At 40.4% G+C, this 15,698-nt stretch overlaps 1 protein-coding gene and 1 long non-coding RNA gene across 5 annotated transcripts in view; one reads left to right on the top strand and one right to left on the bottom strand.

Annotated features, from left to right (window-relative positions):
* Positions 1-5,564, bottom strand: part of PPP1CB (protein phosphatase 1 catalytic subunit beta) — a 33,560-nt gene extending 27,996 nt beyond the window's left edge. Inside the window, exons 1-2 of the mRNA XM_019735319.3 lie at positions 5,234-5,564; positions 4,850-4,989 (exon numbers count right to left, since the gene is read on the bottom strand). Of these exons, the coding sequence (XP_019590878.1) occupies positions 4,850-4,901 (52 nt within the window). The 5' untranslated portion in view covers positions 4,902-4,989; positions 5,234-5,564. The remainder of the gene's footprint in view (positions 1-4,849; positions 4,990-5,233) is intronic.
* Positions 5,286-15,698, top strand: part of LOC109449260 (uncharacterized) — a 108,689-nt gene continuing 98,276 nt past the window's right edge. For all 4 annotated transcript variants that reach the window (XR_016020489.1, XR_016020486.1, XR_016020487.1 and 1 more), the window contains exon 1: positions 5,286-5,422. This is a non-coding gene — a long non-coding RNA (uncharacterized LOC109449260). The remainder of the gene's footprint in view (positions 5,423-15,698) is intronic.

The following is a 15,698-nucleotide window of genomic DNA, read 5'->3' on the forward strand; positions in this document are numbered from 1 at the left end:
TAGCTTGTCAGGCAAAAAGAAGAGAAGAAAGTACCCCTCTCATATCTCCTCTACTCTCTAACCTGCTTTTTTCCAACAGACCCGACTTGGGATCTATACACACTCCCTGTGGAAGCTGAGGTTGCCAGGAGCAAGCAGCACTTCCTTTAAGCTATCTAACCTTTAGACTGCTGGGTCATAATCAAACAATTTAATCAGAAAGGAGGCTTTAAAAAGTCTGGCAGTTCCTCAAAAGGGTTAAACATAGTGTTATTACCATATAATCCAGCAAGTCCACCCCTAGCTATACACCTAAGGGAACTGAAAACATAAAAACCTGTATGTGACCGTTCAGAGAAGTTTTATTCACAATAGCCAAAAGGGGAACAACTCAAGTGATGAATGGAGAAATGTGTTGTATTTATACAATGAAGTATTACTCAGCCATAAAAGGAATGAAATACTGACACATGCTACAACATGGATAAACTTTAAAAACATTAAAAGACAATCACAAGAGACCACATACCGTGTTTCCCCGAAAATAAGACCTAGCCGGACCATACACTCTAATGCGTCTTTTGGAGCAAAAATTAATATGAGACCCAGTTTTATATTATGTTAGATAAGACACAGTCCTATCTAACATAATATAAAACCGGGTCTTAAAAGACCGGGTCTTATATAACATAACATAAAACCGGGTCTTATAAGACGGGGTCTTATCTAACATAACATAAAACCAGGTCTTAAATTAATTTTTGTTCCAAAAGACGCATTAGAGCTGATAGGCCAGCTGGGTCCTATTTTCAGGGAAACACGGTATTATATGATTTCATTTACATAAAATGTCCAGAATAGGCAAAATCCAGAGACAGAAAATAGATTAGTGGCTGCCTAGTGCTGGGGGGAAAGGTGAAGGAAAAAAGGGAGTGCTGGCTAACGGGACAGGGTTTGTTTGAGGTGGGTGGTGATAAAAATATTCTCAAGTTGACTGTGTTTATAGTTGTACAACTCTTGTGAATATACTAAAAATCACTTAATTATACACTTCGAATAGGTGAATTGTATGGTATGTGAATTATATCTAAATAAAACTATTACTTAAAAGGAGGGCTTTAATGTAGTTTTTTAAAATCTATTTCATTTTTCAAATCCTTTCCGTTTTTAATCTTCAAAAAGACACATAAGAGGAAAACTTCCTATTTGCTTAATCTGTCAGCCTAAGTAAATTGTAAGAGAACATGATCCATAAGAAAGGAAGGGAAATGTACACTAAATGATCACAGCAGCTCCACAAATTCAGGTATCCGACAGGTTGAGATAAAGTGAAAAACAGATTAAAAAACAAGAACACACACATCCCAAGATTTTCATAAAGCTATTAGTGAGCCAAAAATATAAAAACAATCATATTCTGCCACAGAAGTATACAGAGTGCTAATATTCTACAATTCATGATGTAATATTCAAGCTTAGCTTTGTGGCAAACTAAAAGAAAAAAACTTTAGGAAACTTCTATCATACAGCAAATAGCTTTTGAAGTATTTGTGAAGACATTTCAGTGACAAAGAAAAATGTTCACAATACTTGAAAAATAGACCTATAAAGCTATACTCTAATGGTGTAATGTATATAAATAAAAATGTATCAAAATTTTAACAAGAATTATCTCTGGATTGTGGAATTATGGAAGAGTTGGGTTTTCTTTTTTCCATTTATACTTCTCTGTTTCACAAATTTTCTACAAGAATGCTTACATGTATAATCAGAAAAAAAGCAAGTCCCAGACACAGTTTTATATATATATAAACAGCATATAATAGGCATATGTTAATTATTATCAACTGGTACAGCCCAGTTTTTAAACACTTGGATCAAGTCAGTGTTGGGAACAGAGCTACCGCTGTCTTAATTAGTGGGAAGCAGTTTTCCATACTTACCCTCTTCCCCAAAACATCAGATTCTACTTCTTCCATTTCACCTCCTCCAAAATAAAGTCAACATGTGTAGTTTGAATAAAGTTACAGGTGATTCTGCTATACTCTCACTGCCATCCTAACTCCTTTTGGAACTCATATCAAAGTAAAAAGCTTTTACTGGATTTTCCAGGATACCATAGGAACCAACTTCAATTTAAACAATCAGTCAAGAATACTACGTACGATAAGCCACAAGAATGTGGTAGCAGGGTCACTCACTACTACAAAGGATAGAGTGGCAGACGTCTTTAGTTATAGTTCTAAGTGAAACTTAACCCAAGAAGATATACTGAAGGAATATGCACCATCCAAACATCAGTATATTGTTTTACATTAAATAATACAATTGTTAAAATATTCTATGCACTTTGTAAATATGGCATCAATGATATGCCCACACACACACACAAAAAAAACAAAAAACACAAAGCAAAACTCATAAAATACATTTACCGAAAGTGTTACAGCTGATTGGCAATTTAATACAATGAAAAATACAGAATCAACAATATGGTGGAACATGAATCAACATTTTAAAGTGAGATCAAGCACTGCTAATTTCCACTCCCCCTATGTAGAGAAACTGTGCCCAATTTTAACTTCTATGTTCCTTTAATACTAAAAACTGAATTTTTCACTGTAGCTATTCTGCTAGGAAACTTTTACAAAATACCATCACTTGAATTTGAGTTAAATTTAACTAGCATGTAACATCACTGAACATCAAGGCAGACATAAAAAATTTTATTTGAAGACTGAAAATAATTACTTATTAGAAACTCCAAGTCTGTTTTGGATGCCTTTTAACAGGTTTAGATTTTGGAAGGGGAAAGGAGAGGAGGAGCCTGGAGAATTTAAGAATCTCAGGGAGGCACTGTTAAACTAAATATAATTCCTGGGATTAAGAAGTAATGAAACTCTACTGATGGGAGTGTGTTGAACATATCAACAGAGAGGAGGCTAAAAAAGCCTGAAAATCACTTGTTTATACTGGGAGCTCAAGTGAAGGGACTGCATCTTATCTTCGGATTCCTGGTGACTGGCACAAGGCAGGTCAATAAAGGTTTGCTAATTTAAAAGGGGAAAATGTCCAGATTAGGAGTCTAAAAAAAAAATGTCCAGATTAGGAGTCTAAAAAAAAAGGAAAAATGATTGTTTAAAACCAGAACCAAACATTTAATTTGAATTCACAAAAACAAATGGAATCACTCACTTAGCCAATTTTTCACTCCATTTTTTTCCAATAACCTTGAATAATCCACTAGTGAAGATTCTTAAGTTATCTATAACCGTAAAACGGTGCATTTGACTTACACGGTTTCAGATCAGACATTTTAAAACACGTAAGTCTACTATGTTTTATGCCTATAAAGTATATAAATACATAAGTATATGGAAAATAAAAGTGGAGAAGTTGAAATTTTAAAAAATATTGACATTTACAAGCCTAGTTTAAAATGTATAAAAATGACGGTGGGCCTAAACTTTCCCCAAAGTTAACAAGATATTAAAAATTTTAAATAGCTATATTTCCCTCTTACAACAACATACAATTACAATATAAAATTTTTGGCAAAGCAAATGTCTCAATATGTTCACATCTGTTAAAAGCCCACACAGTCGTAAGCAGTGAACACTGACTGCAGGCACCAGGGGGCCTCCCAGGAATAACTTCGTAGGAAAGGAAAAGGTAAAGAAGAGTTCCTGGTAAAACTTTGCTTTTTATTAAGTCTTAGACGGCTGGAAGGCCTCCACATCTGGAGCAAATATACTGTAGTTTGTACACAGAACTGTGAGATGCCGACACCGGTTGGGAAAAAAACGGGAAGGAACTAGCGCCTCCCCCCCACCCCCATCATACAATCTCTGATGATTTTCCAAATGTTAAGTACAAATTGCTTCACTGTATCAATTACGTTCAGGTAATTTGAAAGCAAATAATAACAGATAGTGCATATGTAATCCTTGGACTACTTCTGGCAGAAAAGATTCTAAAAAATTTTTTAAGGCTCAATTTTTTTCCCTACACACTCACAAAGCAATTAGTGATGACGCAAATTTCAGGGTAAAGGGATTCACTGGGAGAAGACCGCGATTAACTTTGAATATCTTGGCATCTCCATCTCTTTTTCTCAATCCCTCACCCCAACATAAAACCATTCAAAACAGAAGGGCCTGGGAACTTGAAAAGCTGCGAAGACTTTCAAAACACAAGGAAAGCTTTACAATAGACCTTTGCTAAGTTTGTGCAGAAATTAAATCCTGTTCAAACCTGTTAAATTCTCAAACTTGAAAGCCAATCCCTTCGGCAAACCTATCTACGTATTCCATATTTCCTGCGTGCACCTTCAACTCCATCAAAGTCTTTTTACTATTTTTTAAGCAAAATAATGGGAGGCACTCAACTCCCGCTGTTATCCTCTCCTTAAATAGAGTTCCTCCTATAGCATCGTATAAAAATGCAGAACAGATCAAACAAGCATCTCAAGAAGGTTTTTATAAATTTCACTCACGGAACAAGAATAGGAGGCAGCCAAGGGCAATGCACAAAGAACAGAGAAGAAATACACGTTCCATAGACAATGCACGGAGCACGCATTCCCTCCTTGGGAAGGGTCATCCAGCACCCCTGGTCTCCTCGCACCCCCAGGCCGGCGCGTCGCCGTGCCAGTCCCCGAAGGCCCGGGGACACTGCCCACCGGGCCCGACCCGGCTGCCCGCGGGGACAGCCCCTCTCGCCCTGCCTACCCCCGGCTAACCAGCCTTTTGCAACCCTCCTCGGCGGCCGCCACAGGGAAGGAAAGGGGGTACCTTCTGGTTTCCGCGACCGAGGGGAAATGACTTAGGGAGGCGCCCCCTTTCTGCGGCCGGCCGGGTCCCCCACTCACCCTCCAGCAGTCGGGTGATGAGACTGTCCACGTTCAGCTCCCCGTCCGCCATCTTGTCGGCAGCAGACGCTCCTTCCCAGCAGCGGGAACAAGGGCTTCTCGGCGGCGGAGGCTGCGGCGACGGCTCGGCGTTCCCTCACCTACAAGTCACGCGGCGTTTCGACCCCGGTTCCAGCTCCCCCTTTCCCCCGGGCCCTCCCCCCACCCCCTCCCCACCGAGCAGTGGAGCGCGCGCACTCGGAGGCACACACAGTAAATAAATAAATAAACAAGCAAGCGGAGCCCCCAAGAACCAGACCCAGCCGCGTCAGACCCAGCCGCCACCTCCTCCTCCTCCTCCTCCTCCTTCTCCTCCACGGCACCGCCCAACTCCGCAAAGCTCACCAGCGCCGCCGACGGCCTCACCCGCAGCGCCACTCACTCCACACCGCCCGGCCCGGCCACCGCGCCACGCAGCCCGCGCAGGCGCACGGCGCACGCCTTCGCGGCCACCCCTCGCCTCCCCGGCCTTCGCGCAATCGCACTGGACTCGGTTCTCCCGCTGCCGCCGCCGCCGCCACCGCCTTCGCGCAGGTGCGTCGCCCTCTCGGGCCGCTTCCACTGCGCCGAATCGACGAGGCAGCGCAGGCGCCTCGGAGGCTCCTGGGCTTTGCTGCGCCGGAGCTCGCATGACACGGAGCGCGCGTAGGCAGCTCTGACCTTCCCGCTTCCCAGCTGCCCAGGACCGGGTGCTCCGGAGGCATAGTTGTTCCCTTCCCGCTTCGCTTTTTTTTTTTTTTTCCTGGCTTCATTCCCTGGTTTTGCAAGCGATTCTTCCTGTTTCCGTTAACTGGGAAACGCGGACGGCGTTACCCGTGTTTGAAACTCGGGTTTGCGCGTTTGGAAAGCAAAAAGAGGTTACTCTGCTGGAAAACTGTGGCATTGTTAATAAGCTTTATACGATACCGTTCCACAAGGCTAGTTGCCAAATTGTCCCTGGATGACATAAGTTACAGCAGGCTCCGCGTCAGCAATAATATTTTACATGAGTACCACTTTCTGCGTCCTATAGTTTGCTTTCACATAGCTTACATCTTCCGCTCCGTGGATACTATTTTTCCACAGTGCGTTTTTGTCCATACCTCCATTAGATTGCTTAATCATCCACCTTGTGATTGTTCATGCATTTATCTCCTGCACTTGACTGTGACCTCCAGGGTAAACCCACCAACTGTCTGGCGCATAGAAGAGAGGGACAAAGAAATACGAAGGCTCAGAAAGGTGGTTTGTCCAGCTGTTCTTTCCACCATAGTAGTCTGCCTCTAGAAAGGCAGGAGGAATAGTGGGCATGCAACGGGTCTAGATAAGTCCGACTTTTTGCCCTTTTCTAGGAGTTGGTCAGACCAAAGGCCTTTTACTCATTCCTCAAGTACAACTTTATCCAGAAACTCAGACAAGATGCTATCCCAAGCTCAAGGCAGTGCTTCTGCTCGTGTATCATTCATAATAGCTACCATTTACTGAGATCCCTGTATATGCTCTGGCACTGTTTTAAATGTTATACATGTTTTATCTCATTTAATCCTTAACACCAACCCTATGAGGTAGGTATATAAATTCTGAAAACAATACTAAAAAAAAACACAAACGTATATATACCTCTTTTATAAAATTGAGGTCATGCTTCATTTCCATTTTATCCTACTTTGATAAATAAATTTTGGTGCCACATTTACGTGAAACTCAGTGTTCAAAGTTTATCTGTACTTTGGATAAGAAATTGAGGACAGAGGAAGAAGTAAGAGGTGGACATCCGGAGGCTGCAGGACACAATGCTGCAGGTAGCAGCCGCAATAGTGACAGTTGGGACCACAGTAAGGTTCAAGAGTAGGTGAGTAGGTACCAAGGGGAGAGAAGCCTCGTGTGGCAGATACACGGAGGAGGCTCTTGACTGAAGTGTGAGCAGTGACCTAAGGGCAGAGTGGAGGTCATCAGTTAGGGAAGCCAACAGTTTAGAAGCAGAGACAAAAGAAGGCTGCCAGTGGAGAGACATTGGCTGGACCAGGCACCATGGTGAGCACTCAAGCCTGGAGACCAGCAGACTGTGGAGCAGCAGACTGGCAAGTAGTGGTTTTGATTGCATGCATATAGGAAACTGCCTCCTACTCTTTTTGGACGTGTGAAAAGACTTAGAAAAGGGATCAGGGTAAGGTATTGCTCCTTGTTACACTGGGATTGTTAATCTAACGGATGGAAGGGCAAACTATTAGCTGGGACTCCCAATCCAGTGGGCTTTCGATAGTGGTGTGTTGGAGCCAGTTGACTTTGGCTCATGAGAACCAATTGTTAAATTTTTAGGAATTTTGCAAGCCAATTGTTAAACAGAGCTATTATTTTAAAATTAAATTATATGGACTTACAAATAAATTATACAGTACTGAAAACAAAGGTAATGATTACTCAAAACATCATATCCTATTTATGTTGCTACATTTTACTATTATGTATAGAAGTTGTTTGCATCTGTTTTATCTCTATGGTGGAAATACTATATAGTGATATGCTGCTATGCATCTCTTTCCATCTCCTTGTTCAGTGACATCATGTTGACCATGGTAGGAGTAGTTACACCAAGGAAATTAGCAAATGCTACAAATCTATAGCTTTTTCACCAGGAAGCTGGTTGTTAAACATTTACCGCATGTCAATATCCTTGGATAATTTTAGAAATGTCTGTGGAGGGAAATTGGATGTCCTGATTGCAAGGGGCTTGGGAAATCTTGATGGCGGGTCTTAATAAAATCACGATCTTATTTGTACTTACTAACAAGAAATGCCTGGGATGTGCCAGTGCCCGTTAGCTAAAGACAGACCAGTGCTTAGAGGAACCCGACCATCACTGTGCTGACACCAGAGAGATGTTACTAGGGATTGTCCTCAAAGAAGGCACTTTGGAACACAGTGAACAACAGTCTCATGATTTATTTTAGTAAACACAACACAGACTTTCATAGGGATGTTTTATATGCCTCTCAATATTGGTCAGTGGCAAATATAGTGTGAAAGTGAGTAGGTTTAATAGCAAAATGTGGAGGTTGTGATAGTGATAGACAGCTCTTTGATGCCTTGATTAATCCACGACAGCTCATAAATGCATGGATGGATATTCATTGGGTTGTCCTTCCATAAATGTGATACCTCTTAATCAAGTCTTTAACAAGTCTTAAGTAGCAATAAGTTCTAAATTTTACCAGATATACCTGGAGGGCAGCCATTCTGTATATCAAATGTCTTTGGCTTTTGTAGTCAACTCAATTCCAGGATATTGGGAAACCAGACAAGGATATATGCTTCAGTAGAAGGCTACCCCTCAATACAGAACCAGGCCTAAGTGGTATACCTGGGCAGTGCGAAGATTTTTCCTTAAGATTTAGTTTTGGTTTCATTTCAATACACATATGAGAAAATCATCAACTGCCAAAGTTATCAGCTAGGTCATAAAGCATGTCCTCAGTTATTTTATTTTTAATTGGGGAATATTGGGGAACAGTGTGTTTCTCCAATTCCCATCAGCTCCGAGACGTCCTTCAATCTAGTTGTGGAGGGCGCAGCTCAGCTCCAAGTCCAGTCGCCATTTCAGTCTTAGTTGCAGGGGATGCAGCCCACCATCCCATGCGGGAATTGAACCAGCCACCTTGTTGTTGGGAGCCTGCACTCTAATCAACTGAGCCATCTGGCCGCGCCTCCTCAGTTATTTTTGCCCCCAAAATTACAAAGCCAGATATAACCAAAAGCCTCTTCCCCTCCCTTAGCCAATAATAGCAGCCTGCTTCCTCCCCACCCCCACCCTCACGCTTCTGATTTCCCAACATACACACAGACTCTCAGTGGAGCATTATCTCTTAAGTTCTCTAGTATATTCTTCAAGATAAAATGACTACAAAATAAATGCCTGATAATTGGAAGGAGTTAACTGGCTGTATAAAACTGTTAACTATAAGGCAATTAAAGGTGATGGGCAGCTACCACAAAGGATGACTATTAAATTTTTGCAGAGTTGATCCATGGCCCTTCTTTTTCTTATAATTAGATTACAGGGCCAGCTGTCTATTTAGGTCATTCCTAGTTTGTTACAATAAAACCATGTCATCTACATATATGAGATTGTTTCTCTCTCAGTGCTTTCCCATCCTGCTCATTCAAACAGATACCAGGAAGTAACTAAACGTGTTTGTTGGTGAAGAAAAGTATAAAAAATGTGAAATTTTGTTTCAAGTAAAACAATTTAAATACTTTGTTTCTTATGATGGTTGCTCTCCTCATACAATATATCCAAATTATGCATGAGGCACCTTTTCAGTTGGAGAAAGTTTATTTCTGAATTGTTTCATAAGACTCTGTTTCAATTGGTTTTAGTAAATAAAACAAACAAAGCCTTATTAAGTTTTCTAATGTAGTTATAAAATGAGTAAACGCTCCCTTAAGACCACATTAAAATTAATGGCATGTAAATAAAACTAAAACTAAAACCAAATGTGTCTGTGAGCTGTGAAAAATATTTATTGCATGACATCCAACACTGTAGGTCCTTTTATGTAGGAAACACTGGTTAAATAGAATATTTATGAATTATTATTCAAATGTTGATTTAAACCAAATCCAGTCTATTGTAAATAAATTCTTAATTGAAATGCCCCAATGGTATTTGTTATTTAAAGAAACTTACAGTGACTAGACCTTGAAACCAAAGTGAATAATGAACCAATTAAGTATTTATGAAACATTCAGTGTGTTTGATTCCATGCTGGGGAAGACATGATCTTCCCAACTTGTGAGTGGTTTAATGACTGTGTGAGGAAATGACCACAAAACGATTTGGAGAGTGGGAAAAGCATTGGCTCAGAGGTTGGAGACCAGAATAGTTGAATAACTGTAGAGAAATCTCTCTATCTTTCTGAATCTTGGCTTTATTACCTACAAAATTAGTCCATTGATAAATGATCAAAGTTTCTTCCAGCTCTAACAAGTCTTTGATTCTGGGAAACACAAATGAAACCCAAAATGTAACATAATATTGTACAGGCCGTCCCCAACTTAGGAACTGGATCAACTCCAAAAGGTCAATTGTTTGGAACACAGAATATATTTTCCCACAGAGACTGTGGTACAAATGGTGGTTAAATTCCCAGATCAGTCTGCAAAATCAATTTAATCCTGAATGTAACTGTAGAAGAGTATCCATGGTAATATGGACTCTAACCACCAATTATAACAAAGTATATGGGGAAAAGCCATTGAGGATTCTAATTTGGCATGGCAGAAACCATCTATCAGTGTTTGGCACCACCCTGAGCAACAGGTCAGAATACAATTCTAGTTCTAATTCACAGGCAGACCAGGTCCTAAATGTGAAACAAAGACTAGTCTGGTAGATTGGACAGTGAGGGAGGCTCTGATACCTTGGATCCAGTAAGGGGGGTAAGGGGGGGCTGAGGGTAGTTCATGGTGTCTGGGGGTTTGGTTGCCAGGAAGAAGTTGGCTCCAAACCAAAAGATAAGGAATGTAAGGGCAGATGGAAAAAGGGGAGTGAACACATGTGCTGGGAACTTTTTTAAAAAGATACAATTACTTTTCAAGTTATTCACTGTGTAGTTGAGATCAAGGAAGGTTACATTGCATTGATTTAATAGCAAAACTAGTGCTTGAATCTAGAATTCTTAGCCCAGCTCTCTCTCTCTCTCTCTCTCTCTCTCTCTCTCTCTCTCTCTCTCTCTCTCTCATTTTTACTTGAAAGCCATCACACTGTATAAGGACCTATTCTTTTCATCCCTTCTCCTTCATGTGCGGGAATCCTGAGGACCCTGCACCCCCACGCCAGCCTCATCCTACGTTCATCTTCTGGTCTTTCCAGAACAGCCTGGTCAATGATGAGCATAACAGTTTCCTGGTGGGCCCCAGTGTGTTTTCACAGTGCCAGTAGCTTAAAGAACAACTTTCTAGTTGCTAACAAGGTTGCTGTGGCCCCTTGCATCCCACTCCAGGTTTGAACAAAGCTTCGAGAGAATGAGAGTGAGAAATCCCCAACTCTAGTAACACTGTGATACTTCTAAGTAGTGATGCTTCTGTTAAGGCAGAACTCAAACTGGCTGGGAGAGCCAGTGTTCCAATGGCCAGGTGACAGGGCATTGCTCCTTTGTCAGAAAGAAGGCTTCTGGCTGGAGCTTCCTCCTAAGTGTACTATGTGCTGAGAATTTTTACTAACATCACATTTAATCACCCTGAAAATCCTGTGACGTAAGGATTTCCTCCTTTTGTAGACATGGGAATGAAGGCTCAGAGGCTTGACCTTCCTTTTGCTACCAGGTCAGTCTGATTCCAGTTCCAACCCTGGCTGCAACAACCAGGCAGCGTGACTTAGAGGTTGGTACTCGTTAGGTAGACCAGCTCTGGGGCACTGTAATGAGAGGAAGTGAGAAGTGAGTAGAGGGGTGGGCTAGGTCAGTGGTTGTACTCTGCTTTCAGACAGTTAACTCACAGGGGTGGGTAGAATGTGGGTGATTTCTCAGTGGGGCAGAGTCTTCAGGAATGAGAGGGAGGGAGGGGGTCATTCTCAGCTATAGCCAGGGGAAGGTGGGTAGTGATACATGAATGTAATTTTAATTTGCATTTGAATGAGCATCTCTATTTTTCCAGATGGTGATTTACTACATGTATAATCAAATGTGCAGGATTTTGATTTTCCTTGATTACTTATGGAATCTAATTGGAGGTTGACCATAGAAATTTGAAGCGATATATTGTGTCAATTTCTATCAATATATTTTGGAACGGAAGATCCTATCATTTATATTTATCATGTGTATTTTTCTTCATTCTGTGTTTTCCTTTAAATATATTTTTTATGTTCCGATATGTTTTATTTGAATTCATCTGTTTTGTCTGTACCAATAGCATCCATGAAGTAAAACAGAAGGATGTTAGAGCTTGAAGGGACTTTAGTGTAATGGTCTGTATTCTTTTTATAGATGAGGAATCTGAGTGTCCAACAATCTGACTTACGTAATGCCACAAAATTATCGTTTTTAGCTAAAAACAAATTTTTTTCCTGTAGCTGGGGTGAATAGAATGTTTTCTAGTTTTTAAAAATATCTCAGATATTCCTGTATAGAATGGGATTGGCTTGAGCCATGAGACATGTAAATTTAATGTTTAAACTACTCAGAGCATGAGAAAAAACATTTGTTAACACTTTCTGCTGACTTTGTATTCGTGTGTGTGTGTGTGTGTATGTGTGTGTGTGTGTGTGTGTTGATGAATGTTTTAGAGTGGTAAGAAACAAAGCAAAAGAGAAACAGATACACAAAAAATGAACCATAAAAGGAAAGATTGATAAATTGGACTTCATTAAAATTAAGAAGTCTTGTGAGAGGGCAAGTCACAGACTGAGAGAAGGCTATATATATCTAACAATGAACTTGAATCCTATAAACCAATAAGGAAAAAAAGCAAACAATCCAGTTAAAAAAAATAGGTAAAAGATTGGAAAGGGAATTTCACAGAAGAGGGTGTCCAAATGCTAAATGAGGATTTGAAAAAGTGCTCAACATCATTAGTCATAAGGGAAATGCAACTGAAAACCACAGTGAGGTACCAGCTCACATTCTTCAGAATGGCTAAAATTAAAAAGACTGAAACTATCAAGTGTTGGTGAGGACATAAATTGGAATTTTCACACATTTCTGATGACGGTACAGCCAGTTTGGAAAACTGGGACATGTACGAAAGCCAGCTCTAAGACTACCCTGTGACGTAGGAATTCCATTCCTGGTTAAGTACCCAAGAGAAATGAGTTCATGCGATACTGAAAGGCACAGACAAAATGTTCATGGCAGTTTTATTTTTAATAACCAAAATTTGGGAACAAGCTAAATACCTCTCAAGAGGGGAACTGATAAATAAATTGTGTATTCACATAGTGGAATTAATACAGCAAAAACAACAACCAAAAAGCCAGTCTACTGATACATGCAACAACATGGATGAATCTCACAGACATTATAATGATTGAAAAAAGGAAGATGTAAAAAGTATATACTGTATGATTCCATTTACAGGAAATTCAAAATCAGATAAAACTAAGCAAAAGTGATAAAAGTCAGAATAGGATTTACCTCTGGGGCATAGGGATATTGACTGGGAAGGGGCAAGTGAAAACATTCTCGAGTACTGGAGTGTCCTTCATGTTGATCTAGGTTTTGGTTAAACAAAAACACACTTATACTTACATAATATATTAAAATGTATCTTTAAGCTTGGTACACTTCACTATGTACACACACACACACATACACACACACACAAGCGCACGCAAGGTCAGACAATTAAGTTTGCGAACTCATCCTAGAAAAAGTGCTACGTACCTCATTGCTGAATATCACTATGGTCACCTTCGAAGTACTCCCCTTGGGAAGCTATGCACCGATGCCAGCGCCTAGTCCACCCTTCAAAGCAATTTTGGAACTTTTTTTTCTGGAATGGCCAGCAGAGCTGTCGTATTACCCTTGATGTCCTGAATGTCATCAAAATGTCTTCCTTTCAATATTTCCTTTATCTTACGGTACAGCTAGAAGTCATTGGGGCCAGATCAGGTGAGTAGGGAGGGTGTTCCAATACAGTTATTTGTTTACTGGCCAAAAACTCCCTCACAGACAGTGCCCTGTGAGCTGGTGCATTGTCGTGATGTAAGAGCCGTGAATTGTGGAAAAGTTCAGGTTGTCTAACTTTTTCACGCAGCCTTTTCAGCACTTCCAAATAGTAACTTCGTTAACTGTTTGTCCAGTTGGTGCAAATTCATAATGAATAATTCCTCTGATATCAAAAAAAGGTTAGCAATATCGGTGCAACAAGTTCGCGAACTTAATTGTCTGACCTCGTAATATCCCTCAGTAAAGAGTATTACAGGAAATTTTGATTATCTTCTTTTTGCTATGTGGTCTGAATGTTCTCACCTTTTCTCAGCTATATTTTCCAAAAAGCCTAAAATGAAGACATGATTAATTGTAACGAGAGAAAAATAGAAGTTATTATTTTTAAAAGCTAGAGCTGAATCTCAGCTACCTATCCAGATTTAATGCCTTGAGTCCCGGACCCAGCTAAAAATAGTTCAGAGCCTTGCCAGCTTCTGATGACCTGAGATCTGGGCTATATTTAGCAGAAACCAGTAGGTGAGTGAAATGAATGTAACCAGGCATTCTGATAGGCATGACTCTTTCTCAGACTGTTTAAGCCGTACTTGCCATCAGTAACTCAGGCTGTTCCTCCCACGGCAGGCCAACAGTAGAGTGTAGGCTCACAGTTTACTGGTAAGTAGAAACGAGAGGGAGGCACAAGAATCCACATTGATTACAAGGGAGAGATGCAGTACTGGGAAGCTGATTGGACATAAAGAAAGTCTGAGTAGCTAAACTCTGGCGAAGCCCAGGCTATACCTTCCTTTTGGCTTCATCGGGTTAGACGTAAGTTTTGTTTTTGCAAAAATGTATTCATTTCCAATAACTCAGCTTTAAATGTGAAGCTTAAGGAAACCAGTTGCAGAACTATTTAGATTGCAATGATGAAAAGTTCTCTGAGTGGTTTTCTTGCTGAATCAGCATAACCTGAAGAATTTTCACTTAACCTCTTCCTCTTTGAATGTGCCCATGTAAAATGCAGGAATGACTAGTGTAATTATCTGTGTCACAGGGATGTTTTGAGGCTTAATTAATGTTTATAACCCACACTGAAGTACTCAGATGAAGCAAGAGTTGATAGGAATAGTGCTATTCTAAGTTCTACTGTACTTACAGACTCTAACAAGTTGCACAACATGGTATGTGGTACTCTACTTCCAAATGTGCCAGCACGGTATCCCCAGAATTCCACCTGGTTTAATTAGAATTGTCGTCACTCAGCCAATAGTAGTCAAGAGGACTCCGTTTCTACATTTTGTTCATATTTTTTTTTTTTTTATGTTTTAAAGAAAGGTATAAATATGAGGGTAACTCAAAACAAGTGACAACATTTAGGGAGATGAGTTTCAACAAATTGATATGTTGCTATTCTCAGTCGACAGGGAACTTTTAGCCCCCAAAGTAAGATGCAGCCCAACTTTCAAGACAGTGCAACAGTGTGCCTGCCAAACTCTAAGATCAAAGGTTAAGCTTTAAGTAGAACACTGTGGATGCCATTAGAAACCTTCCTAAAGATAAATCCATCCTCTTGCATGATTTGGAAATGGCTCAGAATACGATCTTTTCCATCCTTAAGGAGCAGAAACTGGGAAATATCATCAATGGAAAACAATCTGCGAGATGCTACTAAGACTCTGTCAAGGGCGTGGTCTCCCTTATTACAGTAACCAATAAACTTGGCTTTGCTTGACTTAAAAAAACTGAAATCTGTGAGCAAACAGGAATGTGGAGGGCTGACTGATGACAATGAAGACGATGAATGACACTAATGGCGGTAATAATAACAATAGCAAGCATGTACTAAGAGCTTACTGGGTGCCAGACACAATTCTAAGGGCTTTACGTGACTTGACTCATTTGATCCTATCATTATCCCTCCTGTGCAGACAAATAAACTGAGGCTTGGAGACGTTGAGTAACTAACTTGCCTGAAGTTATATAGCTTAGCAACTAGCAGTGGTTTTTCAAAACATTAGTGTGCTTACTGTCATCCCCCCCACCCTCAGAAAACTACTTCAAAATCAATATTCCCAGCCGAAGACAAGAGATTCTGATTCAGAAGTGTGGGATGGGGCCTAGGAAAAAAAGCATTTCTAATAAATACCCAAGGCAAATTTACTACAGGTGGGCTTCAGACCACT

Source organism: Rhinolophus sinicus, chromosome 2 (assembly GCF_057876585.1).
Source record: "Rhinolophus sinicus isolate RSI-liver-muscle chromosome 2, RSI-T2T, whole genome shotgun sequence".
NCBI classification, from domain to species: Eukaryota; Metazoa; Chordata; class Mammalia; order Chiroptera; family Rhinolophidae; genus Rhinolophus; species Rhinolophus sinicus.